General features: G+C 39.0%; 1 protein-coding gene across 1 annotated transcript in view; it reads right to left on the bottom strand.

Moving 5' to 3' along the window:
* Positions 1-544: 544 nt before the first annotated feature.
* KATNA1 (katanin catalytic subunit A1) overlaps positions 545-21992 on the bottom strand; it is a 46762-nt gene continuing 25314 nt past the window's right edge. The window contains exons 5-11 of the mRNA XM_025422528.3: positions 12047-12168; positions 10508-10613; positions 8897-9055; positions 3588-3714; positions 2757-2891; positions 2316-2442; positions 545-917 (exon numbers count right to left, since the gene is read on the bottom strand). Coding sequence (XP_025278313.1) covers positions 719-917; positions 2316-2442; positions 2757-2891; positions 3588-3714; positions 8897-9055; positions 10508-10613; positions 12047-12168 — 975 coding nt within the window. The 3' untranslated portion in view covers positions 545-718. The remainder of the gene's footprint in view (positions 918-2315; positions 2443-2756; positions 2892-3587; positions 3715-8896; positions 9056-10507; positions 10614-12046; positions 12169-21992) is intronic.

Raw genomic sequence — 21992 nt, forward strand, 5'->3', positions numbered from 1 at the left:
AAAGTAATCCTAAACAGGTAGCTTACTTAAGATCTTATACCATTAACTTTTAACTTATACCATTAACTGTTCATTTAATTATGCTTTGTATCCATGAAAGAATGTGCTAATGAATTTCATTCATTAGAGCAAAGGGAGCAGCCTGTAGTGCAGCCTCATATGTAGGCAAACTAAAGTCAAGCAGAAGTGTGTGTGTGTGTATTTTTTTTTCTCTTTAAGTATATTATAAAATGAAGGGTCTTTAAAGCTCTCCCAGGAAGAGGAGGGAAGCTACCTTAACGCCAAGCAGGAAGGCACAGTGGGTGCATGGTTTGTGCCTCAATTGGCTACTTATGTAAAATGTTCAGGAATTTTCAGTTATTCACTGGCACCCAAAGTGCTAGAGCCAATCTTACTCCCTAAAAGGAATGGCAGCCGGACAGTGGAAGAGAAGATGCTGTACCTAGAAGTGCATACAAAGACACTTCCAACCTAAGTAATTGCATCTGTGCTGCAAACATACATGGTCAGTGAAAGAAATTAGCTAATACTAAAGTAAAAGAGATTTGCTTGCAGCTTTAAAAAATTGCCTTTATTTATTCAGAATCATACTTTTCTTTTTTTAAAATCTTACCATTATGAAACTTTAAAAAAATATAGTACTCAATGCAATGAAATACTACATTTAATTATTATTCAAACACTTAAGGCAGGTTTCTCACAGTTTGCATGTGAGAATTTAGCATGATCCAAACTCAAATATCCATTTCTCATATCTTTCAATGTCTGCAGCAGAAACTGACTTAGAAACCTTTTTTAAAGCCATTTCAAAATCCTCCATAGTTGTAGGCATGTGCATTTCTTCTCTTGAAAGATTTCTGATTTCTTCTGGGGTCAAACCTTCAATACGCCTTCTCATTGCCATCAAGGATGCATCCCTAGGTTTTAAATTAAAACACACTGTTATTTTGATTGAATAAAAACTTGTAAACAACATTTTTTCAGTATTCTTATTTTGTAATTATCCCACTACACATACTTACGGAGTATTGCATAGAATCTTGTATCAGAATACAAGGCCTGTTTGGAGTTGTTTTTTAGCAGTTAAATCTTCCATGATGAAATAAGGATATTAATTAATTTAAATAACTGATAGTAGGAAGTCCAAGAAAAAAAAGGCGTAAGAAGCTAGCAACTGAATTTCATTTTAAGTGTCCGATAAAGAATATACATCAGAAAGACAAGAGAGAACCAGATGGCTGAAAAACAGTATTTTCTAGATGTGTAGGGAAAACTAAATGATCAGGTTAGGGTGTTTCAGCTTTCCCCTCTGTATTAGTTATTTATTTATTTATTTTTTTTATGATAGTCACACAGAGAGAGAGAGGCAGAGACATAGGCAGAGGGAGAAGCAGGCTCCATGCACGATGTGGGATTCGATCCCGGGTCTCCAGGATCGTGCCCTGGGCCAAAGGCAGGCGCTAAACCACTGCGCCACCCAGGGATCCCTGTTTTTTGTTTTTAAAGAAGAAACTTCAGAATAAGGAACCTCCTTTCACCAAGTTTCATCCTTAATAACAGCCACCATTTATTTATGCAAAGGGACGCAGCTGCTTTATGTACACATGTTCTCACTAATGCTCACAACCTTGTGTTGTTTACAATGAGTAACCTCAGATTAGGACAAAACCTACTTAAATCAACTGGATTGGAGACTTTTTTTTTATTCCTGTTCCTGTCCTATTTTGTACCCTTGCACTGAAATGAGATTGTATTCCTCCTAGAGTATGCCCAATCAATATCACAATTGTATTTCTTATGAAAAAGTATACTAAGTACACCAATAGTTTAAAAATCCAATATAACTACTGATTTCCTGTATTATATCGATTGTTCTACATTTATTTATTTTTTAATTTTTATTTATTTATGATAGTCACAGAGAGAGAGAGAGAGGCAGAGACATAGGCAGAGGGAGAAGCAGGCTCCATGCACCGGGAGCCTGACATGGGATTCGATCCCGGGTCTCCAGGATCGCGCCCTGGGCCAAAGGCAGGCGCTAAACCGCTGCGCCACCCAGGGATCCCTGTACCGATTGTTCTAACATTAGCTTCTTGAACCAGCAGCTTTCAAATGCACTGCAAACTGTTCAGTGCTGTGCAACATGCCGAAATTCCTACCAGCGCCTTTCCACAAACTTAATACCAAAACTCGCGTCTGTGAATAAAGACTCTAATGTGGGTTTTTACTCTTCACATATCCTATTAATTCAGCATGAAAACTTCCTAACAGACGTTTATACTCGCAAAACCCCATACTTCCAAAATAATTCATACCTGCACACATTGGTAATGTCTGCACCTGAGTAACCTTCCATATTTTCTGCTATACTTGCAAGGTTAACATCATCAGCCAATTCCAGTTCACGTAGACTTATTCGTAACAGCTCCTCCCTGCCTTTTGCTAATGATGGAAACAAAAAACGTAAGCTTTCAATATAAACTTATTTTTTCTCAAGCCTACTTTAAATGAGAAGTTGCTTTCCAATTCTTAGAGCTCATTTGCTTAAAAATTTAAAAGCCCTTCCTCACTAAATTTAAAATTTCCTGATACCAAGTCTTTCAGGTTCTAGATATAGCAAAAACAGTTAATGTAAGAAAGATATCCTACATTTGTTTCTTTACAGGAAAGGTAATTACTACCAAATTTTAAAATCTCTAAGCAAAACTACCAAAGAGTTAACATGAGCTTTCTGACAAGATTCAAATGCAGATAACCTGATGGTAATGGAATATAGATTCTTTTTTCAAGACGTCGTCTTAACGCCTCATCAATATCCCAGGGAAAATTAGTAGCTGCCAGAACCATAACCATCTTGGAAGGGTCATCATTTTCAGAAGCACCTCCAACACCTAAAACAAAGGGTGAGGAGAAAGTAAAAAGGAAGTCAGAATATACAAAATAAAGCTCAACTACTTAAAACCTGCATAGTTAGGACTAAATTATAAAGGTAGTGTAATAGTTAGGTATCCCTAAGGCTTCCAAAGGTAAATGGTACATATATGAATTTGTGGCCCCCAAAAATAAGGTTTAGTATGGAAAAAAAATAGGACTCAAATAGATTTTTTTTTTTTAAAGATTTATGACATAGAGAGAGAGAGAGAGAGGCAGAAGGCAGAGACACAGGCAGAGGGAGAAGCAGGCTCCACGTGGGGAGCCTGACGTGGGACTTGATCCGGGGTCTCCAGGATCAGGCCCTGGGCTGAAGGCAGCACTAAACCACTGAGCCACCTGGGCTGCCCGGACTCAAATAGATTTAATCAAAAGACCAGCTCAGTTTAACTACATACCAATTTCTAAAATTTTTCAAAAACACCTATATCCCTAAAGCAAATTTATTTGCATTTATTCCAATTTCATTGTTGAAAACAAATCAGAGTATATGCCCATGAGTGCTCTGAACAGCCATTATTTCTGGCATGTCCCCAAGTCCATGTACCCAATATACTGTCAATCTCCAGGACCTACTTGCCAGCCCTCCCTAGTCGTCAGGAGTTGTGTGGGTGAGCCCTAGGAGCAGAGCTTTGTCAATATACAGACATGCATACCATCCATTTGAACCAGCAGCTCGGCTTTCACCCTTCGGCTTGCTTCATGCTCTTCAGAAGTCCCTCTGCGACTACAAATGGAATCTATCTCATCGATAAATATGGTGGCTGGAGAGTAAAATCGAGCCTAAATAAAGAAACCATGTAACACCAGGTTTTTATTTCATTTAAAAAATAATCTGCAGCAATTAGAAAAGAGCCCAGGAACCTGCCACATCACATCTCTCTAGTCCTATTACTGGGGAGAAGATAAACTGGAGCAGCTAAAAGCTTCTAATAGAAACTTATCATAGACTTAAAAATTACATGGCAATTTTTGTACCATTCAGTACTTTAACTGGCAATATTTATTTATTCATGAGTGATATAAATACAGAATTATCTTGTGCACTCCAACAATAAGGACAATAGTGGCAAGAAAACATTCATAGATATTGGTAAGTGTTCTACAGTTCGAGAAAAAATTGGTTACAGAGAACCATTACCTTAAATAAAATCATATAGATTCCCTCTAAGAAACCTAATTGCCATTTTTCACTTGACAATACATTACAGTAACTAAAGAAGTTCATAATTTATCGTTTTTATTTTTAAAGACTTATTTTAGAGCAAGAGAGCATTAGCGGGGAGAGGGACAGAGGGGAAGAGAGGGACAGAGAGGGAGAAAAGCAGACTCCCTCATGAGTGAGGAGCCCGACATGGGGCTCGATCTCACAACCCTAAGATCATGACCCAAGCCAAAATCAAGAGTGGGACACCTAACTGACTGAGCTACCCAGGCGCCCCATACTTAAGTATTTTTAAGATTTTATTTATTTATTTGAGAGAGAGACTGATCACTAGCAGGGGGGAGGGGCAGAGAGTGAAGCAGACTCCTCACTGAGAAAGGACCCCCCCATCAGGAATCGATCCAGGACCCTGGGATTGTACCCTGTTCTGGAGGCAGACGCCCAACCAATTGAGCCACTCAGGTGCCCAAGTAGTTAATTATTTTTAAATGAAATATCCAAACTTACAGAATCACTGCACAAGAGAGTTTGAACCTAAATGATGACAATGATTTCTCAAAACACAGCTTAATGAATAGCACTTTTCGAAGGTTTTTCCAAAAATAAAGTCCATGATGGCAAATGAACCATTATGAACTTGAACATGCAATTATACTGGGTCTATCAGTTCTTTTGGACCATGAAGTTATAATCTAGGATCTTCTAAGAGGCAATTCACTGTGTGGAAAACTATGCCTCCAAAAGTATGGATGCAGTTTTTGTCCACTTGGAAAATCCTAATACTTAAATCTCACTTTTCTAGTTGAAAATTTGAATTCTAAGTCATCAGTTCCCTCTACAGAGATAATTTAATTTTATTTTTTTATTATTATTTTTTTAAATAAATTTTTATTTATTTATGATAGTCACACAGAGAGAGAGAGAGAGGGGCAGAGACACAGGCAGAGGGAGAAGCAGGCTCCATGCCGGGAGCCCAACAGTGGGATTCGATCCCGGGTCTCCAGGATCACGCCCTGGGCCAAAGGCAGGCGCCAAACCGCTGTGCCACCCAGGGATCCCTAATTTAATTTTAGTAAAGCGTCCTTACTTGGATTTTAGGTACTGTTTACAAAAATTTTGTATTCAAGAAATAGAATATGAAAAAAAAATGTTCAGGAAAATAAGAAAAAAAAAAGCATCCAAGAAAATCCTCAACTGAAATTCTAGCAAGAAAGCATCTGTCTACAGAAGCTAACATTAACAAAAATTAAATTTCAATCTATTTGTTGCCACATCAAGAAAAAACCCAGTAGATTCTTCCCAAATATTGAGGGTGTGAAGAACAGTTTGACTTAAAACAGAGGCTACACAGAACATGTAAAATTGGTTTTGCATGACATGGAAAATACTACAGAAAGATTCAGAGTGAATACCAAATGTTTTTGCTTATATAGCATCCCTTTTGGTAAGAGAAGCTCCCATTTTCATTCATAAACTATCCTACATGTTCTTGTTCCACTACTTTAAGAGAGGCCACCTCGGACACTTGAAAATGAAAGTTCTTGACAATACAACAAAAATTATACCATTAAGTTTTGGTATGTGTTACCATGTCATGAAAAAAATCACGGACAGACATATTTTAAGTGGTATTATTTAAAATATAGGCCTTGGGAAAACAGAAAAAGAAAAGAAAATACAGGCCTTGAGATATGTTTGCTTTGAGCAATTCTAGGGAATTGGGAGGCAAGTTATCTCTATAGCAGTCAAAAAAGATGTGAGTGGCAGTCCAACTCAAGTACTCCTTGAGAGTCCATACAGCGAACAGAGAAAAAAAAACAAAAAAACAAAAAAAACTAAGCCAGTTTTAAATATGATCCCTAATCAAAAGTCACAAAGGCAAAAGCTCCAGACTGGCTTGTGATTGAGCCTCTACTCAAGTAGACATCTCAAAGTAGCACACTCCAATTAAGCATTTATTTGAAGATGGTTAATACCAGGGAAGCCGGTGAAAAATAAGCTGTTTCACATGAATCTCACTATAAAAAGTAATGTAAATTAGCACTTTGTAAGAGGCTTCCCCACAGAGAAGAAAATGTTCGGTTTTCTTGAATATAAACCCTCCATTAGAATACCTATCAAACGGGGACACCTGGGTGGCTCAGCGGTTCAGTGTCTGCCTTTGGCTCAGGGCGTGATCCCAGAGTGCCAGGATCGAGTCCCACATCAGGCTCCCTGCATGGAGCCTGTTTCTCTCTCTGCCTGTGTCTCTGCCTCTCTCTCTCTCTGTGTCTCATGAATAAATAAATAAAATCTTTAAAAAAAAAAAAAAAGAAAGAAAACCTATCAAATAATTCTTAAATAGGGATGCCTGGGTAGCTCAGTTGGTTAAACATCTGCCTTTGGCTCAGGTCATGATCTCAAGGTTCTGGGATCGAGCCCTACATCAAGTTCCCTGCTCAGTGGGAGCCTGCTTTCACCTCTGCCTGTGCTCCCCATGCTTGTGCTCTTGCTCTCTCAAATAAATAAAATCTTTTTTAAAAGGCAGCCCTGGGGGATCTCTGGGTGGCTCAGCAGTTAAGTGCCTGCCTTTGGCCCAGGGCGTAATCCTGGAGACCTGGGATCGAGTCCCACATCGGGCTCCCTGCATGGAGCCTGCTTCTCCCTAAAATCTCCTTTTTAAAGATTTAAAAAAAAATCTTGGGATCCCTGGGTGGCGCAGCGGTTTGGCGCCTGCCTTTGGCCCAGGGCGCGATCCTGGAGACCCTGGATGGAATCCCACGTCGGGCTCCCGGTGCATGGAGCCTGCTTCTCCCTCTGCCTATGTCTCTGCCTCTCTCTCTCTGTGACTATCATAAATAAATAAATAAAAAAAAAAAAAAAAAAATCTTTAAAAAAAGTAGTAATTCTTTTTTTAAGATTTTATTTTTTTTAAAGATTTATTTATTATTATTTATTTATGATAGACATAGAGAGAGAGAGAGAGGCAGAGACACAGGAGGAGGAAGAAGCAGTCTCCATACCAGGAGCCCGACGGGGGACTCGATACCGGTACTCCAGGATCGCGCCCTGGGCCGAAGAAGGCGCTAAACGGCTGAGCCACCCAGGGATCCCCTAAGATTTTAATTATTTATTCATGAGAGATACAGGGAGAGAGAGAGGCAGAGACACATGCAGAAGGAGAAGCAGGCTCCATGCCGGGAGCCCGACGTGGGACTTGATCCCAGGACTCCAGGATTAGGCCTTGGGCCGAAGGTGGCGCTAAGCCACTGAGCCACCCGGACTGTCCAAAAATAGTAATTCTTAAACAGAGCAGCTAATATCTATTAACCCTTATGAGTCAGGCTCTATTGTAAGCAATTTACATGCATTAGTTCATCTCACCATCCAAACATTACAGAGGTAATTCCTGTATTGTGGTCTTCCTTTTATAGATAAAGTAACTGTGGATCAGGAAAGGAATTGGTCCAAAGTTAGCCAGCTAGGGAAGTGTGACAGAGGTAGGATCTGTAGCTGGGCCACCTGACTCTAAAGACTCCATACTTAGCCATTTATTGTATTTAGCTTACTTTTTTCTTTTTTTTTTTTTTTTAGATTTTATTTATTTACTTGAGAAAGAGAGAGCATGTGAATGTGCATGAGCAGGGGAAGGGGCAGAGAGGAAGAGGGAGAAGCAAACTTCCACTGAACAGGAAGCCTGATGCTGGGGCTCAATCCAAGGACCCTGGGATCATGACCTGAGCTGAAGGCAGCCGGTCAACTGACTGAGCCACCCAGGCGCCCATTAAGCTTACATTTTTAAAATGCCTGGATATTCTGGAATTCTGGCAATATAATTTTTTTCCCCTGAAGCAAAGGGCAAACTAATTTTCCAAACTCATCTAAGAGGTTCTCCACTAGATTCCTACTGCAGTATAAACTACTGATAAACTCTTAAGAACGTATTAGAATTTACGTCCTGTCTTATGAATTATCAAACTTGAAGAAGGAAATGGGAATTGATACAGGGATAAAAGCTTTTACAGAAAATGGATAACCTCAAATTGTAAGGGTTTTCATTTGCTTGTTTTGTTTTATTTGGAGCCTATGAAGTAAGATCTAGTGTCAAATTAACACTGTCATCTAAGGTTTTGTCCATGATGGAATCTTTCGAGTTAAGAATGCAAGTCACTTCCCATATAATAAGCATAACTCTGCCCTAATGTATATAACTACACTATTGTTTAAATGAGGCAAGACTGAAATAACCACTAAAAAGCTGCTGAATTCAATCCAAACGCTCTACTAGAATTCATTCACTTATATTCCTCCTATTGATACTCAGATTAGTGGGGTTTGAAGAAGGAAAAAAAGAAACTCAATTAACAAGCAAAAAGTAACAATCCAAAGACTGGATCATTAAACTCAAGGTATTTAGCACAGTTAATGGATTGGAGGTGATCTAATCCATAACTACTTGATTTTCACTGTTCTGAGTTACTGTTACTACACTAAATTTACCATATTATAACTAAGTCTACGGATTTCAAAAACATAGTATTCTAAACTCCTATAGCAGATTAGTAATGCAGATCTTATAATGTGAACATGCCTATAAGCCAACAGAGATGACTCTTCCTCTAGAGGAAAGAACACACAGAAAAACTCAAATTAAAACTTAAAACTCATGTAATTAAAGGGCTCTAATTTTGAGGGCATAGGAATCACACTTTGGAAACAGTATCAGCCTGCCTAGCTACTCTGCACACTGCAGATAGTTTTGACCCACTCTCTCCCCCATTTGAGAGGTAAAGAATCATTAGAATTGTCTTAAACGTTCACCATTTCGAATAATAGACGAACAAGCTTCTCGGACTCTCCTCTGTATTTGGAAGTTAGAGTTGATGAAGACACATTGAAGAAGGTTGTCTTGCATTCTGTAGCTACTGCTTTAGCAAGGAGGGTCTTTCCTGTGCCAGGTGGGCCAACCATCAACACTCCCTGTTGGGAAAATAATAACATAACTGAGATTAACCTGCCACTGTTCTAATTCACAAGAATTCCATTACTGAGAACTAATTTTCAACTAATATATAATATTAAGATAAATAAAAAAATAAAAAGGATGCTTTATCACCAATTTACATCATTCATCATAAAAGGTTATATTAAAAATCTGAAACTCAGAAATGAGAAAAAGATAATGTCATAATACTGACATAATAATCATATGTACCAATAGTATTTGAATGTATTTCCTGCTAGTCTTTTGTTTGAACAAATCTGTCTTTTTGTTACACAGCTGTACTCAAGAATGTCCAGAATTTTGTAGCTTATCACTTAATATTTCAAGAATTTTTAGTAAGTGCAGAGTTAGCCATTAGTACATTTTCTAAATCCAAGAAAGAGTTTTTTTTCAGTCTCTTTTCAGATCAGCTCATGATTTCTTAAAAAACTGAGACACAATAGCCAAACTGTGGAAAGAGCCTGGTGTCCATTCAAAGATGAATGGATAAAGAAGATGTGGTCTATGTATACAATGGAATATTCCTCAGCCATTAGAAACGACAAATACCCACTATTTGCTTCGACTTGGAGGGACCTGGAGGATATTATGTTGAGTAAAATAAGTCAATCAGAAAAGGACAATCATTATGTGGTCTCATTCATTTGGGGACTATAAAAATTAGTGAAAGGGGGGCAGCCCCAGTGGCTCAGCGGTTTAAGTGCTGCCTACAGCCCGGGGTATGATCCTGAAGATCCGGGATAGAGTACTACATCAGTCTCCCTGCATGGAGCCTGCTTCTCCCTCTGCCTGTGTCTCTGCCTCTCTCTCTCTCTCTCTGTCTGTCTCTCATGAATAAATAAATAAAATCTAAAAAAAAAAAATTAGTGAAAGGGAATAAAGGGAAAGGAGAGAAAATGAGTGAAAATATCAGTGAGGGTGACAAAACATGAGACACACCTAACTCTGGGAAATGAACAAGTGGTAGTGGAAAGGGAGTTGGGCGGAGGGTGGGGGTGACTGGGTGATGGGCACTGAGGGGGGCACTTGGCGGGATGAGCACTGGGTGTTATGCTAAATGTTGGCAAATTGAACTCTAATAAAAATTTTTTTTAAAAGATTTTATTTATTTATTCATAGACACAGAGAGAGAGAGGCAGAGACACAGGGAGAGGGAGAAGCAGGCTCCATGCAGGGAGCCCGATGTGGGACTCGATCCCGGGTCTCCAGGATCACACCCCAGGCTGCAGGCGGTGCCAAACCTCTGCGCCACCGGGGCTGCCCAAATTGAACTCTAATAAAAAATTTTTTTAAAAAATTGAGACATACCTGCATCGAATGAGTACTTATCTATTTTTTCCCCTCACTTCCCTGAATACAATACTCATTTTCTACAACAATGTACTTGCCATTCACTTTGACAATGCCATTAACAGTAATAAACTTACTTTCCATGGCCTCCTAATGCCCTTAAAGAATTCTGGCATCCACATTGGTAACACCACAGCTTCCTTTAGCAACTTTTTAGCTTCTACTAAATCAGCAATATCATCCCTGAAAGAAGAGATATTTTATCAACACCCTCTTAGATTATGCATGTAACTGTATGCAATCACTCTTGAGAACCACAGAAGCACACGGTTTTACACTGCTGCCAGAATGCAAAGCCCCTCCCTAGGTACCAGTGCACTAGCACACTGTGATGAGGCCTGCCACACCAACCAGTATACACAGAGCACAATCTGAATCATCAATTCTTGGCAATAATGATTTCCAATGTGGTGAATGAGAACACTGGTCTATAGACCTACTCTAAGTATTTATCATGCCACTTCATTTTAAATTCCTGGCCTTGTGGTGCTCCTTTCATAAACCCCATGATTTAGAGACAATGAGCCCATTAAAAAATAATAATAAAAAAATAAAGATAAAAAAGGCATAAAGCTGAGGCAGGCTACAATATTTTGCCCCCAACCCTTTTAAGAGATAGGCACCAAGGATGAAGAGTATCATAGAGACTACTATGAAGTCATCACCTACCACTAGAAAACTCTGCTACTACTATTACTGGTACATGTGGCATTTTCATGAAAGTATATGTTCACTGTATAAATATCAAATACCAAAAAATATTTTTAAAATACCCCCAAAACCATACCTAAAAATCATAAGGTTTTAATGAAAAATATATAACAGAATGAACCTAACTTTGTGGGAAAGGAGGCATTTTTTTAGGTTTTTTCGAAAAGGAGCTTTTAGAGAACTCACAGAATTACAGTTCTTTGATTAGATATGATAAATCAAGTTGAGAATCACTGCTCAAAATCATAGAAAATAAAAGCAACATCCACAGGATAAACCTATCGATAACAAGCAACAATGGGACAACAGTGCATGCAACTCCAGGTCTTGGACAGGGTTTTGAGTTCAAGCGGCACTTAGGCATTGAGCTTACATAACAAAAAACAAAAACAACACACATGCGTAAGAATCACTGCCATTTCACCAGTAGAGGATGTCCCAGAAAGAAGATGGAATTTCTGTGATCTTATTCCCACTCTGTATAGAAGATTTTTTTTTTAATTTTTTAATTTTATTTATTTATGATAGGCACACAGTGAGAGAGAGAGGCAGAGACATAGGCAGAGGGAGAAGCAGGCTCCATGCACTGGGAGCCCGACGTGGGATTCGATCCCGGGTCTCCAGGATCACGCCCTGGGCCAAAGGCAGGCGCTAAACCGCTGCGCCACCCAGGGATCCCGAAGATTTTTTTTTAAATAGAAACTTATCATTTGTTACTTTCTTAAATAAAAAAAAAAAAATCCCAACAAAAACTTGGTAGAGCCTAAACCAAGTGCTGGGTTCACACTGCATGTACTCTGGTTCCATCCCCAAGGACTGATCTTCAGTGCATGCCCACATTGGTTCCATTTACTTTCCCTAAAAGCATTATCAGAGCCTAATTATTTTGTTGTGATATAACTTACCATCGAACATTGGGATTCTGAGAAATTATATCTCTTTCCAAAGCTTCTACTAAGTCCTTATCATATCCAGTACTATCAAATTTACTTGTCTCTGGTTCGGTAACTGCAGCAGGTGATTTGTTCTACATCAGGAGAAAAAAACAAGAGCTTCTGATTGACTCAAAAAATTATACTCAGAAACAAAGATCGGACTCCAGTGATATTTTTAAAAGAGCTAATCTAATAATACAAGTAATAGAGAATCAAGGCTATTCAGTCATTCTTCTCTATCAACATCAGAGTGAATCATTAGAGTTTCATATTCAATCTTTATTTTTACATAAAAAGTATGACAAAAATGTTCAAGAAAAACAAAAATATTATGCATACAAATTAGTGAAAATAAAAAAATCAACATTGAGATGAACAGTGATTACTAGTGAATATCAGATAGTGATATTTATCTCAAAGCTTTAGAGGAGATAAGATTAAAGACAGTTTATGTAGCTGAGATTACAGCTCACTCTTAAAAAAAAGGAAAGTATGTATGTATGATTGATATTTATTTATTTGATATTTATTTATTTATTAATTAGAGTGAGACCATGCATGTGAGTAGGGTGAAGGGTAGAAGGAGAGGCCGAGAATTTCAAGCATGAAATGCTGAGCACAGAGCCCCACATAGGGCTCTATCCTACAACCCTAAGATCATGACCTAAGCCAAAACCAAGAGTCAGATACTCAACCAACTGAGCCACCTTGATGCCCCATTTACAACTCACTCTTAATCACCTACTCATTAATGCTCTTAAAACATTGCTTTTCACTGTTCTTACCTCACTCCAAAAGAGACATCCCAGTCCCAGGTGTGATTCCCTCCCATCCCTCTGTGACAGCAGTCATTAGGGCCACAGCTCCTAAGCCCTGTACTAAAGCATTCCAGGGCAAAATGGGAAACTCACCGAGCACTGCAGGATATTTTACATTTTTTTAGGGAATCTAAAAATCCAGCAGTATCTGTTGAATATTAGGGGAATTACCAGCTCCAGGCAATTCTGTTTCTAAATTAAAACCGCTGCATTCCTTTCAATAATGCCAAATTTAAAAAAATAAAAATAAAAAAAATGCCAAATTTTTGTAAAGCTGGGTTTCTGGCAGTTTCTATGATAAAACAAACAGTGGGGGGAATCCCTGGGTGGCTCAGCGGTTTAGTGCCTGCCTTCAGCCCAGGGTGTGATCCTGGAGTCTCAGGATTGAGTCCTATATCAGGCTTCCTGAAATGGAGCCTGCTTCTCCCTCTGCCTGTGTCTCTGACTCTCTCTCTCTCTTTCTCTCTCTCTCTATTTCTCTCATGAATAAGTGAAATGTTTAAAAAAATAAAACAAACAGTGGGAAAAATCAAGGTGAAAGAGGAATCAGAGAGAAATATCCACTCTGCCTCCAACGTCTGAGAAACTGAGCAGTGCCCAACATATACTGTTAGGACATAGCAAATTTGTCTGAACCTAACTTCTTCACCAATGTATGAGTATTCTTTTTGTCCTAAAGGTGCTGTGAAAAAATTAAAGACACTCATGAATTTTATAAGGCAAGAAAATTTATGAAGGTCTGCATTAGGGTAGACAGTCATTTACTTGGTCTTGTACTAGAATTCTTACATTGTCTCCTTAATACTGTTTTGCCCATACATGATTTGTCAGTGCTGTTATCTAAAGTCAGCATTAATGTATCTGTATTAGTAGCTAAACTTAACCAATATTTACATATTCAAAAGTCTTACATTAGATGGTCAATAAGTGTCTGTCTCACAGTATACATATTCACTAATACCAACATAAAACAAACAAACAAACAAAAAAGGAAGGTATTGCCTTTAAAAGAGGAGAAGGGGGCAGCCCGGGTGGCTCAGCGGTTTAGTGCCACCTTCAGCCAAGGGCCTGATCCTGGAGACCCGGGATCAAGGCCCACGTCAGGCTCCTTGCACAGAGCCTGCTCCCCCTGGGGAGCTTGCTTCTCCCTCTTCTTCCACAGACACAGTGCCTGTGTCTCTGCCTCTTTCTCTCTCTCTGTGCCTCTCATGAATAAATAAAATAAAAAAAAAAAAAAGGAGGAGAAGGTTAGGGCACTTGGCTGGCTTAGGCAGAAGAGCATGCATTTCTTTTTTTTTTTTTTTTTTGGAGGACTTCTTTTTTTTTTTTTTAATTTTTATTTATTTATGATAGTCACACAGAGAGAGAGAGAGAGAGAGAGAGAGACAGAGGGAGAAGCAGGCTCCATGCACCGGGAGCCCGATGTGGGATTCAATCCCGGGTCTCCAGGATCGCGCCCTGGGCCAAAGGCAGGCGCCAAACCACTGCGCCACCCAGGGATCCCGAAGAGCATGCATTTCTTGATCTTAGAGTTGTGAGTTCAAGCTCCATGTTGGGTGGAAGGAAGGAAGGAAGGAAGGAAGGAAGGAAGGAAGGAAGGAAGGAAGGAAGCCAGTCAATCTGAATATTTATGTAGTCTTTCTTTCTTTCTTTTGTTTCTTTTCTTTCTTTCTTTCTAGATTTTACTTCTCTGAGAGAGAGAGAGAGAGAGAGAGAGAGACACAGATTACAAGAGTACGAGCAGGGAGGAGAGGGAGAAGCAAGCTCCCCAATGAGCAGAGAGTCTGATATGGGGCTCAATCCCAGGACTCCAGGATCATGACCGGAGCTGAAGGCAGATGCTTAAACAACTGAGGAGCCCAGACCTCCTGCGGTTGTTATTCCTTCACAAATATTTACCAAGAACCCATTCTGAGCTAGCAGCTGTGGGGGACAGAAAGAAGACACTGTCCCTGATATTTGGGAACTCACACTGTGAGCCTAGCAAGACACAGACAGAAAGTACTTTCTAGTTGCTCTCTTTCCTCCCACAGAACACAGTGCTAAAGGGATGTCTGCAGACAAAGCAAAATGAATTTAAGCTAGGCAGAAAGGAGTAACAATTCAATAATAGGTCAGCCAAAGGAAGCTATGGACTTTCAAGTGTTGACATTTTTTTTTTAAATAAAGATTTCACTTATTTGAAACAGAGGGGGAGAGAGAGAGCAAGCACAAGCAGGCAGAGGGGCAGAGGGAGAAGCAGACTCCTCCCTGAGCAGAGAGCCCTATGTGGGCTTGATCCCAGGACTCTTGAGATCATGACCTGAGCTGAAGGCAGACTCTTAACCAACTGATCCACCTAGGGGTCCCAAATGTTGACATTTTTGATAGGATTTTATTTAATTAGTTGAAATAGTACAATTTCCTTGATGCTTAAAATAAAGCTGAAGATGAACCAATTAACCAGGAAATAAATACCCAACTTTAAAACCAGTTATTGTAAAAGCTGACAATGTCAGAAACACAAAATCCAAATATACTGTCTCCATTAAATGAGTTAATTAAAAATGACAGCTAGGCTTTCACTCACAGGAAGACAGAGTAAATGTACTTTTCACAATTCCTTCTGCTATGGAGAACTAAAAACCCTGGCATTGGGATATCTGAGTGGCTCAGCAGTTGAGTGTCTGCCTTTGGCTCAGGGCATGATCCTGGAGTCCTGGGATCAAGTCCCACACTGGACTCCCTGCATGGAGCCTGCTTCTCCCTCTGCCTATGTCTCTGTCTCTCTCATGAATAAATAAATAAAATCTTAAAAAAAAATAAAAATAAAAGTAAAAACAAAAACAAACAAAAAAAACCCCAACCCTGTTGTTATACACTAAACAAAGACAGGACTTCAAAAAGTATAGAGAGAGGCAGGCCAACCAGGGAACCTAGACAAGGTTGTGTGCTCTCTAGATTTTCTTTCTCCTTCATAAATCCAGACTCAAGGTCAAACAAGACAGAAACCCAGAAACAACAATGTGAGCAAATAAAAAGACCCCAACAAAAGCTTATTCTCTCTAGCCAGAGGACCAAAAAAGAGGGAGGCGTAGCAAGATAAAACTTCAGACAACACTCTATTCCAGTCAAGCACCTTGGAAAAGGCTGGGGGCCTGCCCTACTCAGGCAAGCAAAAGCCAGGTGGGGAGCCTAGATATCCACTTGGGAGGCTGGAATGAGGTACTCTACCCTGCCCCAATCACAGTGTATCAGAGGCCAATCAGGGGACTAGAATTTTCATCCCTGCCAATCAGTAATAAGACTTCCACTCAGTGGAGATTACAGAGGGAGCCTGCACTTCCATCCCCACCAGCAGTAATGCGGTACTGGGGTGGTGTCAGAGGAAGACTCATGGAGTCAAGACAAGGTCACCCCCATCACAATGTCACTGGAGTTCACATGGAGAACTTCCACCACAACTCAGTGGTAATGAGAAGACCTCTTCCCCATTCCGGTGTCAAGAGAGGCTATGTGGGAACCTAGACTTCTACTTTCACCTGAGAGCAATAGCCCCTTGGCTTTCCTGCCACAGCAGTGTCAGAAAAAGTCAGTTATAACAGTAGGTGTAAATAAGATCTAGAGTCTCATAACATAATATGAAAATATCCAGGTTTCAATCTAAAAAATCACTTGATATACTAAGAGCCACAAAGATCTCAAAGACAATCAACACATGCCAAGACCAAGAAGACAAAATTTCAAACAAGCAATTATGAACATGTGAAACAAACCAAAAAACAGATAACTTCAGAAAGAAATAGAACACCCCAAATTAATCCACTGAGAGTAATAAGCGAAAATAACACCTTGCCAATAGGAAAAAAAAACTATTCAAATGAAAGTAGATTTCTCCTCAGAAAAGGAGGCATAAAATTTTTTTTCAAGTGCTAAAAGAAAAAAAAAAAACTGTCAACACAGAATCCTCTACCCAGTAAAAATGTCCTTCAGGAATGAAAGGGTAATAAGACCATTCTTATATGAAGGAAAAGTAAGAGAGTTCTGTTGCCAGGAGACCAATCCTAAAAGAATGGTTAAAAGAAGTACTCTAAAGAGAAAAGAAAAATGTACGGAAGAACCTGGAAAGATCAGGAAGAACGTAGTAAGTAAAAATACGGGTAAGTACAATAGGCTTTCTTTCTCCTTTTGAGTTTTCTTTTCTTAAAAGATATATTTATTTATTTGACAGAGCCAGAGAGAGCATGAACAAGGGCAGTGGCAGGCAGAGGGAGAAGCAGGCTCCCTGCTAAGCAGGAGCCTGATGTGGAACTTGATCCCAGAACCCTGGGATCATGACTTGAGTTGAAGGTAGATGCTTACCGATTGAGCCAGTCAGGTGCCCTCCTTTTGAATTTTCTAATTTATTTAACAGTTGAAGCAAAAAGTTTAATGCTGTGTGATTAGGCTCTAAATAAGGGAAAGGAAATATTTCTTTTAAAGATTGATTGTTGCTTGATTTATGACAGAGAGAGAGAGAGAGAGAGAGAGAGAGAGGCAGAGACACAGGCAGAAGGAGAAGCAGGCTCCATGTCGGGAGCCCGACGCGGGACTCGATCCTGGGACTCCAGGATCGTGCCCTGGGCCAAAGGCAGGCACTAAACCACTGAGCCACCCAGGGATTCCTGGGAAAGGAAATACTTAAAAACAATTATTAACAATTAAAAACAATTATAAATGGTGGAGGACAAAGGAATATAAAAAGAAAAACGATTTCTATACTTCATTTGAAGTGGTAAAATGACAATACTAGTCAACCAGTACAAGTTCTTTATATATAATATCTAGGGCAACCACTGAAAAAGCTAATAAAAGGGATATACTCAAAACCACTACAGAACATCAAAAGAAAGTTCTAAAAAAATGTGCAAGCAACCCCTATGCAAAGGCCAAAAAAAAAAAAAAAAAAAAAACAAAAAAACAAAACAAAAAAAACAAAAAACAAAACAAAATTAAAAAAAAAAAACACAGAAAAATAAAGAAAACCCCAATCAGAAAACTGAAAATAAAATGGCAGACTTAAACTCAATATAACAAATACTTTAAGTATAAATGGCCTATATATACCAATTAAAAGACAGGGATTGGTAGAATAAATTAAAACAGGACTCAAGTATATGCGGTCATCAAGAAACTAGTTCAAAAATAGTGATACAGGTAGGCTGAAAGTAAAAGATTTGAAAAAGGCTTAATGTAAACATTAATCAAAGAAAAATAGGCATGGCTATATTAATATCAGATAAAGTCAATTTCAAACAAAACAAAACAAAACCTACCAGTCAGAGAGGGATACTACATAATGATAAACAGATCAATCCACCTAAGAAAACAAAGCAATAAAAAAAAAAAAAAAAGAAAACAAAGAATTCCTAAATGTGAATGGTGAATGCACCAAACAACAAAGCCACAATATATGAAGCAAAAACTGATAAAAGTGAAAGAAATAGGCAAATCTTTAGATATAATTGGAGACTCCCAACAACTCCTCTCAACAACTGACGGAAGAACCAGAAAGGAAATGAGCAAGGAGGGGATCCCTGGGTCGCTCAGTGGTTTAGCGCCACCTGTCTTCGGCCCAGGGCGTGATCCTGCAGACCGGGATCGAGTCACACATTGGGCTTCCTACATGGAGCCTGCTTCTCCCTCTGCCTGTGTCTCCGTCTGTCTCTCTCCCTCCCTCTCTGTCTCTCTCTCTCCTCTCTCATAAATAAATAAATAAAATCTTAAAAAAAAAAAAAAAGGAAATGAGCAAGGATATAGAAAAACTCAACAGCACCATCATCCAGCAGAATCTAATGGACATTAATACAAAGTGCCACCCAACAAGGACAAAATATACATTATTTTCAAGTGCTCACAGAAAATATTTCAAGTGTTCATAGAACATTTACCAAGAAAGACCATAAAACAATCTGACATCATACAGAATATTTCTCTAAGCACAAAGGATTCAAACTTGAAATCAATTAACAGAGAAGTACACAATCTCTGGACAATCAGAAACTAACACACTTCAAAATAATCACAAGGTCGAAGAGGAAATCTCAAAAGAAAATTTAAAAAAATATATTGAATTAAATGAAAAGGTAAATACAACATAATTTCTGGGCCATAGCTAAAGCAGTACTGAGAGGGAAGTGTAGACCACTAAATGCATAAAGTAGGGCAAAGTCTTAACCATCTAAATTCCTACCTAGGTATGTATAAAAGAAGAGCAAAATAAACTTAAAGGAGAAAAAAGACAGTAACAGTGATAAGAGCGAAAGCCAATGAAACAAAAAACATAAAAAAGGGAAAAAAAATCAATAAAACGAAGAGGTGGTTCTTTGAAAAGGTGAGAAACTAACAAACCTCTAGCAACACTGAAAATGAAAAAAACAAAACAAAACACCAGAAAACACATATTATCAACGTCAAGAATGAGCTACAGACTTGTAGATACCAAAAGAATAGGGAATCTTAACAAAAAATTCTACATACATAAACTTGGTAACTTAGACAAAAGGGAACACTATCTTGAAAAACACAAATTACCACAACTCACCTACTATGAACGATTATTTGAACAGCCTTACAACTACTGAGGAAACTGAATTCATAATTTTAAAACCAAAAAAGAAATATCCAAGTCCAGAAGTTTCACTGGAGAATTTTATCAAACATTTAAAAAAGAATTACCAATCTGACACAGTCTTTTCTGGAAAACAGGTAAACACTTCTCAATTCATTTTACGAACCTAATACTATGATATCAAAGACAGTTAAAAAAAAAAACAAGTATGGACCAATATCCCTCATAAATATAGACACAAAAATCCTTAACAAAATACTTCCAAATAGAATCCAGCAAGAAAAAAAGAATTATGTACCATACTCAAGTGATGTTTATCCCAGGGAGGCAACTAGCTCAATACTTTAAAAAAATATCAAGGTAATCTATAAAATAGCAGGTTAAAGAAGGAAAACCATAGCATCATGCAATAAATGCCAAGCAGGCATCTGACATAACTCAATCTCTCTCTTTTTTTTAGAGATTTTATTTATTTATTCATGAGAAATAGAAGACACAGGCAGACGGAAAAGCAGACTCCATGTAAGGATCCCGGGTCTCCAGGATCAGGTCCTGGGTTGAAGGCAGCGCTAAACCCCTGAGCCACCTGGGCTGCCCTCAATATCTCTTTAGGATGAAAACTCTCAGAAAAACAAGGTTAAAGAGGAGCTTCAACTTGATATGAAGCATATGCAAAAAACCTAGCAGTAACATCGTATTTTATTTTATTTATTTATTTATTTTTAATATTTTTATTTATTTAATCATGAGAGACATGGGGTGGGGAGGGAGAGAAAGAAAGAAAGAGAGGCAGAGACACAGGCAGAGGGAGAAGCAGGCTCCACACAGGGAGCACAATGTGGGACTTGATCCCGGGTCTCCAGGATCATACCCTGGGCTGAAGGCAGCACTAAACCGCTGAGCCACCCGGGCTGCCCAACATCGTATTTTATAATTAAACACTGAATGCTTTCCCCATAAGGCTGAAAACAAAGCTAGCATGTCCACTTTCATCACACTTATTCAACATAATGCTAGAAGTTTTAGCCAGTGTAACAAGAGGAAGAAATAAAACTGTCCTGTTTGCAGAGGACATGATGTCTACCCCAAAAATGCTAAGGAATCTGCAAAAATTTTCCTAAAATAAATGACTTCAGTAAGGTGGCAGAACACAAGATAAACATCCAAAGTTTGGGCCCCTGGATAGCTCAGTTAGCTGAATATCCAACTCTTGATTTTGGCTCAGGTCATGATCTTGGGATCATGACATCAAGCCCCACGTTGGGCTCCACACATACTGGCGAGTCTGCTGGAGAGTCTCTCCTCCCTCTGTCTCTCCCCCTGCTCGTGTGCTTGCTCCCTCTCAAATAAATCTTAAAAAGAAAACACACACACACACACACACACACAGATCAATTTTATCACTATAGAAATGCAAATCAAAACCTCAGTGCAAGGGGTGCCTAAGTGACTCAGTTAAGCATCTGCCTTCAACTTAGGTCATGATCCTAGGGTGCTGGGATCAAACCCCACATTGGGTTCCCTGCTCAGTTAGAGAGCCTGCTTCTCCCTCTCTCTCTGCCATTCTCCACTCTTGTGCTCTTTGGTTCTATCTGTCAAATAAACAAATACATTTAAAAAAATAATAAAAGGCAAAAAACACAGAAAATGACAAGTGTTGACAAAGATATGGAGAAACTGGAACCCTTGTGCATCGTTGACAGAGATGTAAAATGATTGCAAATACTGTGGAAGTCTGGTGGGTCCTCAAAAAATTAAAAATAGAACTATACATGACTCAACAATTCCATTTCTGGATGGATATATATATCTACAAATTTCCAATAGACCTGAAAACAGGGTCTCAAGGAACAGTTATATACACCCATGACACAGAAGCACTATTCACAATAGCCAAAAAGAAGCAACCCAATGACCTCAGATGGATGACTAGATAAAGACCAATGGAGTATTAGCTTTAAAAACAAAGGAAATTCTAAAGACATTATACTAAGTAGAATAAGCTAATCAAAAAGACAAATACTGGGGCAGTCCCGGTGGCGCAGCGGTTTAGCACCGCCTGCAGCCCAGGGCGTGATCCTGGAGGCCCTGGATCGAGTCCCACATCGGGCTCTCTGTATGATGCCTGCTTCTCCCTCTGCCTGTGTCTCTGCCTCTCTCTCTCTCTGTCTCTATGAATAAATAAAATCTAAAAAAAAAAAAAAAAAAGACAAATACTGTATGACTCCACTTATATGAAATACAAATTTCTCGTGCATCCCAAGATCATGACCTGAGCCCAAATCAAATTCAAATAGTAGTCACATTCATAGAGACAGAAAATAGAACAGTGGTTGCCAGGGGCTAGGGAAGGGAGAGGAATAGCGAATGTGATGTGATTTGTAGTTAAGTGTATATTCAGTCTACGTCCTATTCCTGGTACACAGCTCCTACAGCCCTTGTACTTTCTTAAATGTCAAGAACAATCAAAGGATTTTTTTGTTGTAATTTTAGCTTTTGTTCCCAGCTC

Source organism: Canis lupus, chromosome 1 (assembly GCF_003254725.2).
Source record: "Canis lupus dingo isolate Sandy chromosome 1, ASM325472v2, whole genome shotgun sequence".
Lineage (NCBI taxonomy): Eukaryota > Metazoa > Chordata > Mammalia > Carnivora > Canidae > Canis > Canis lupus.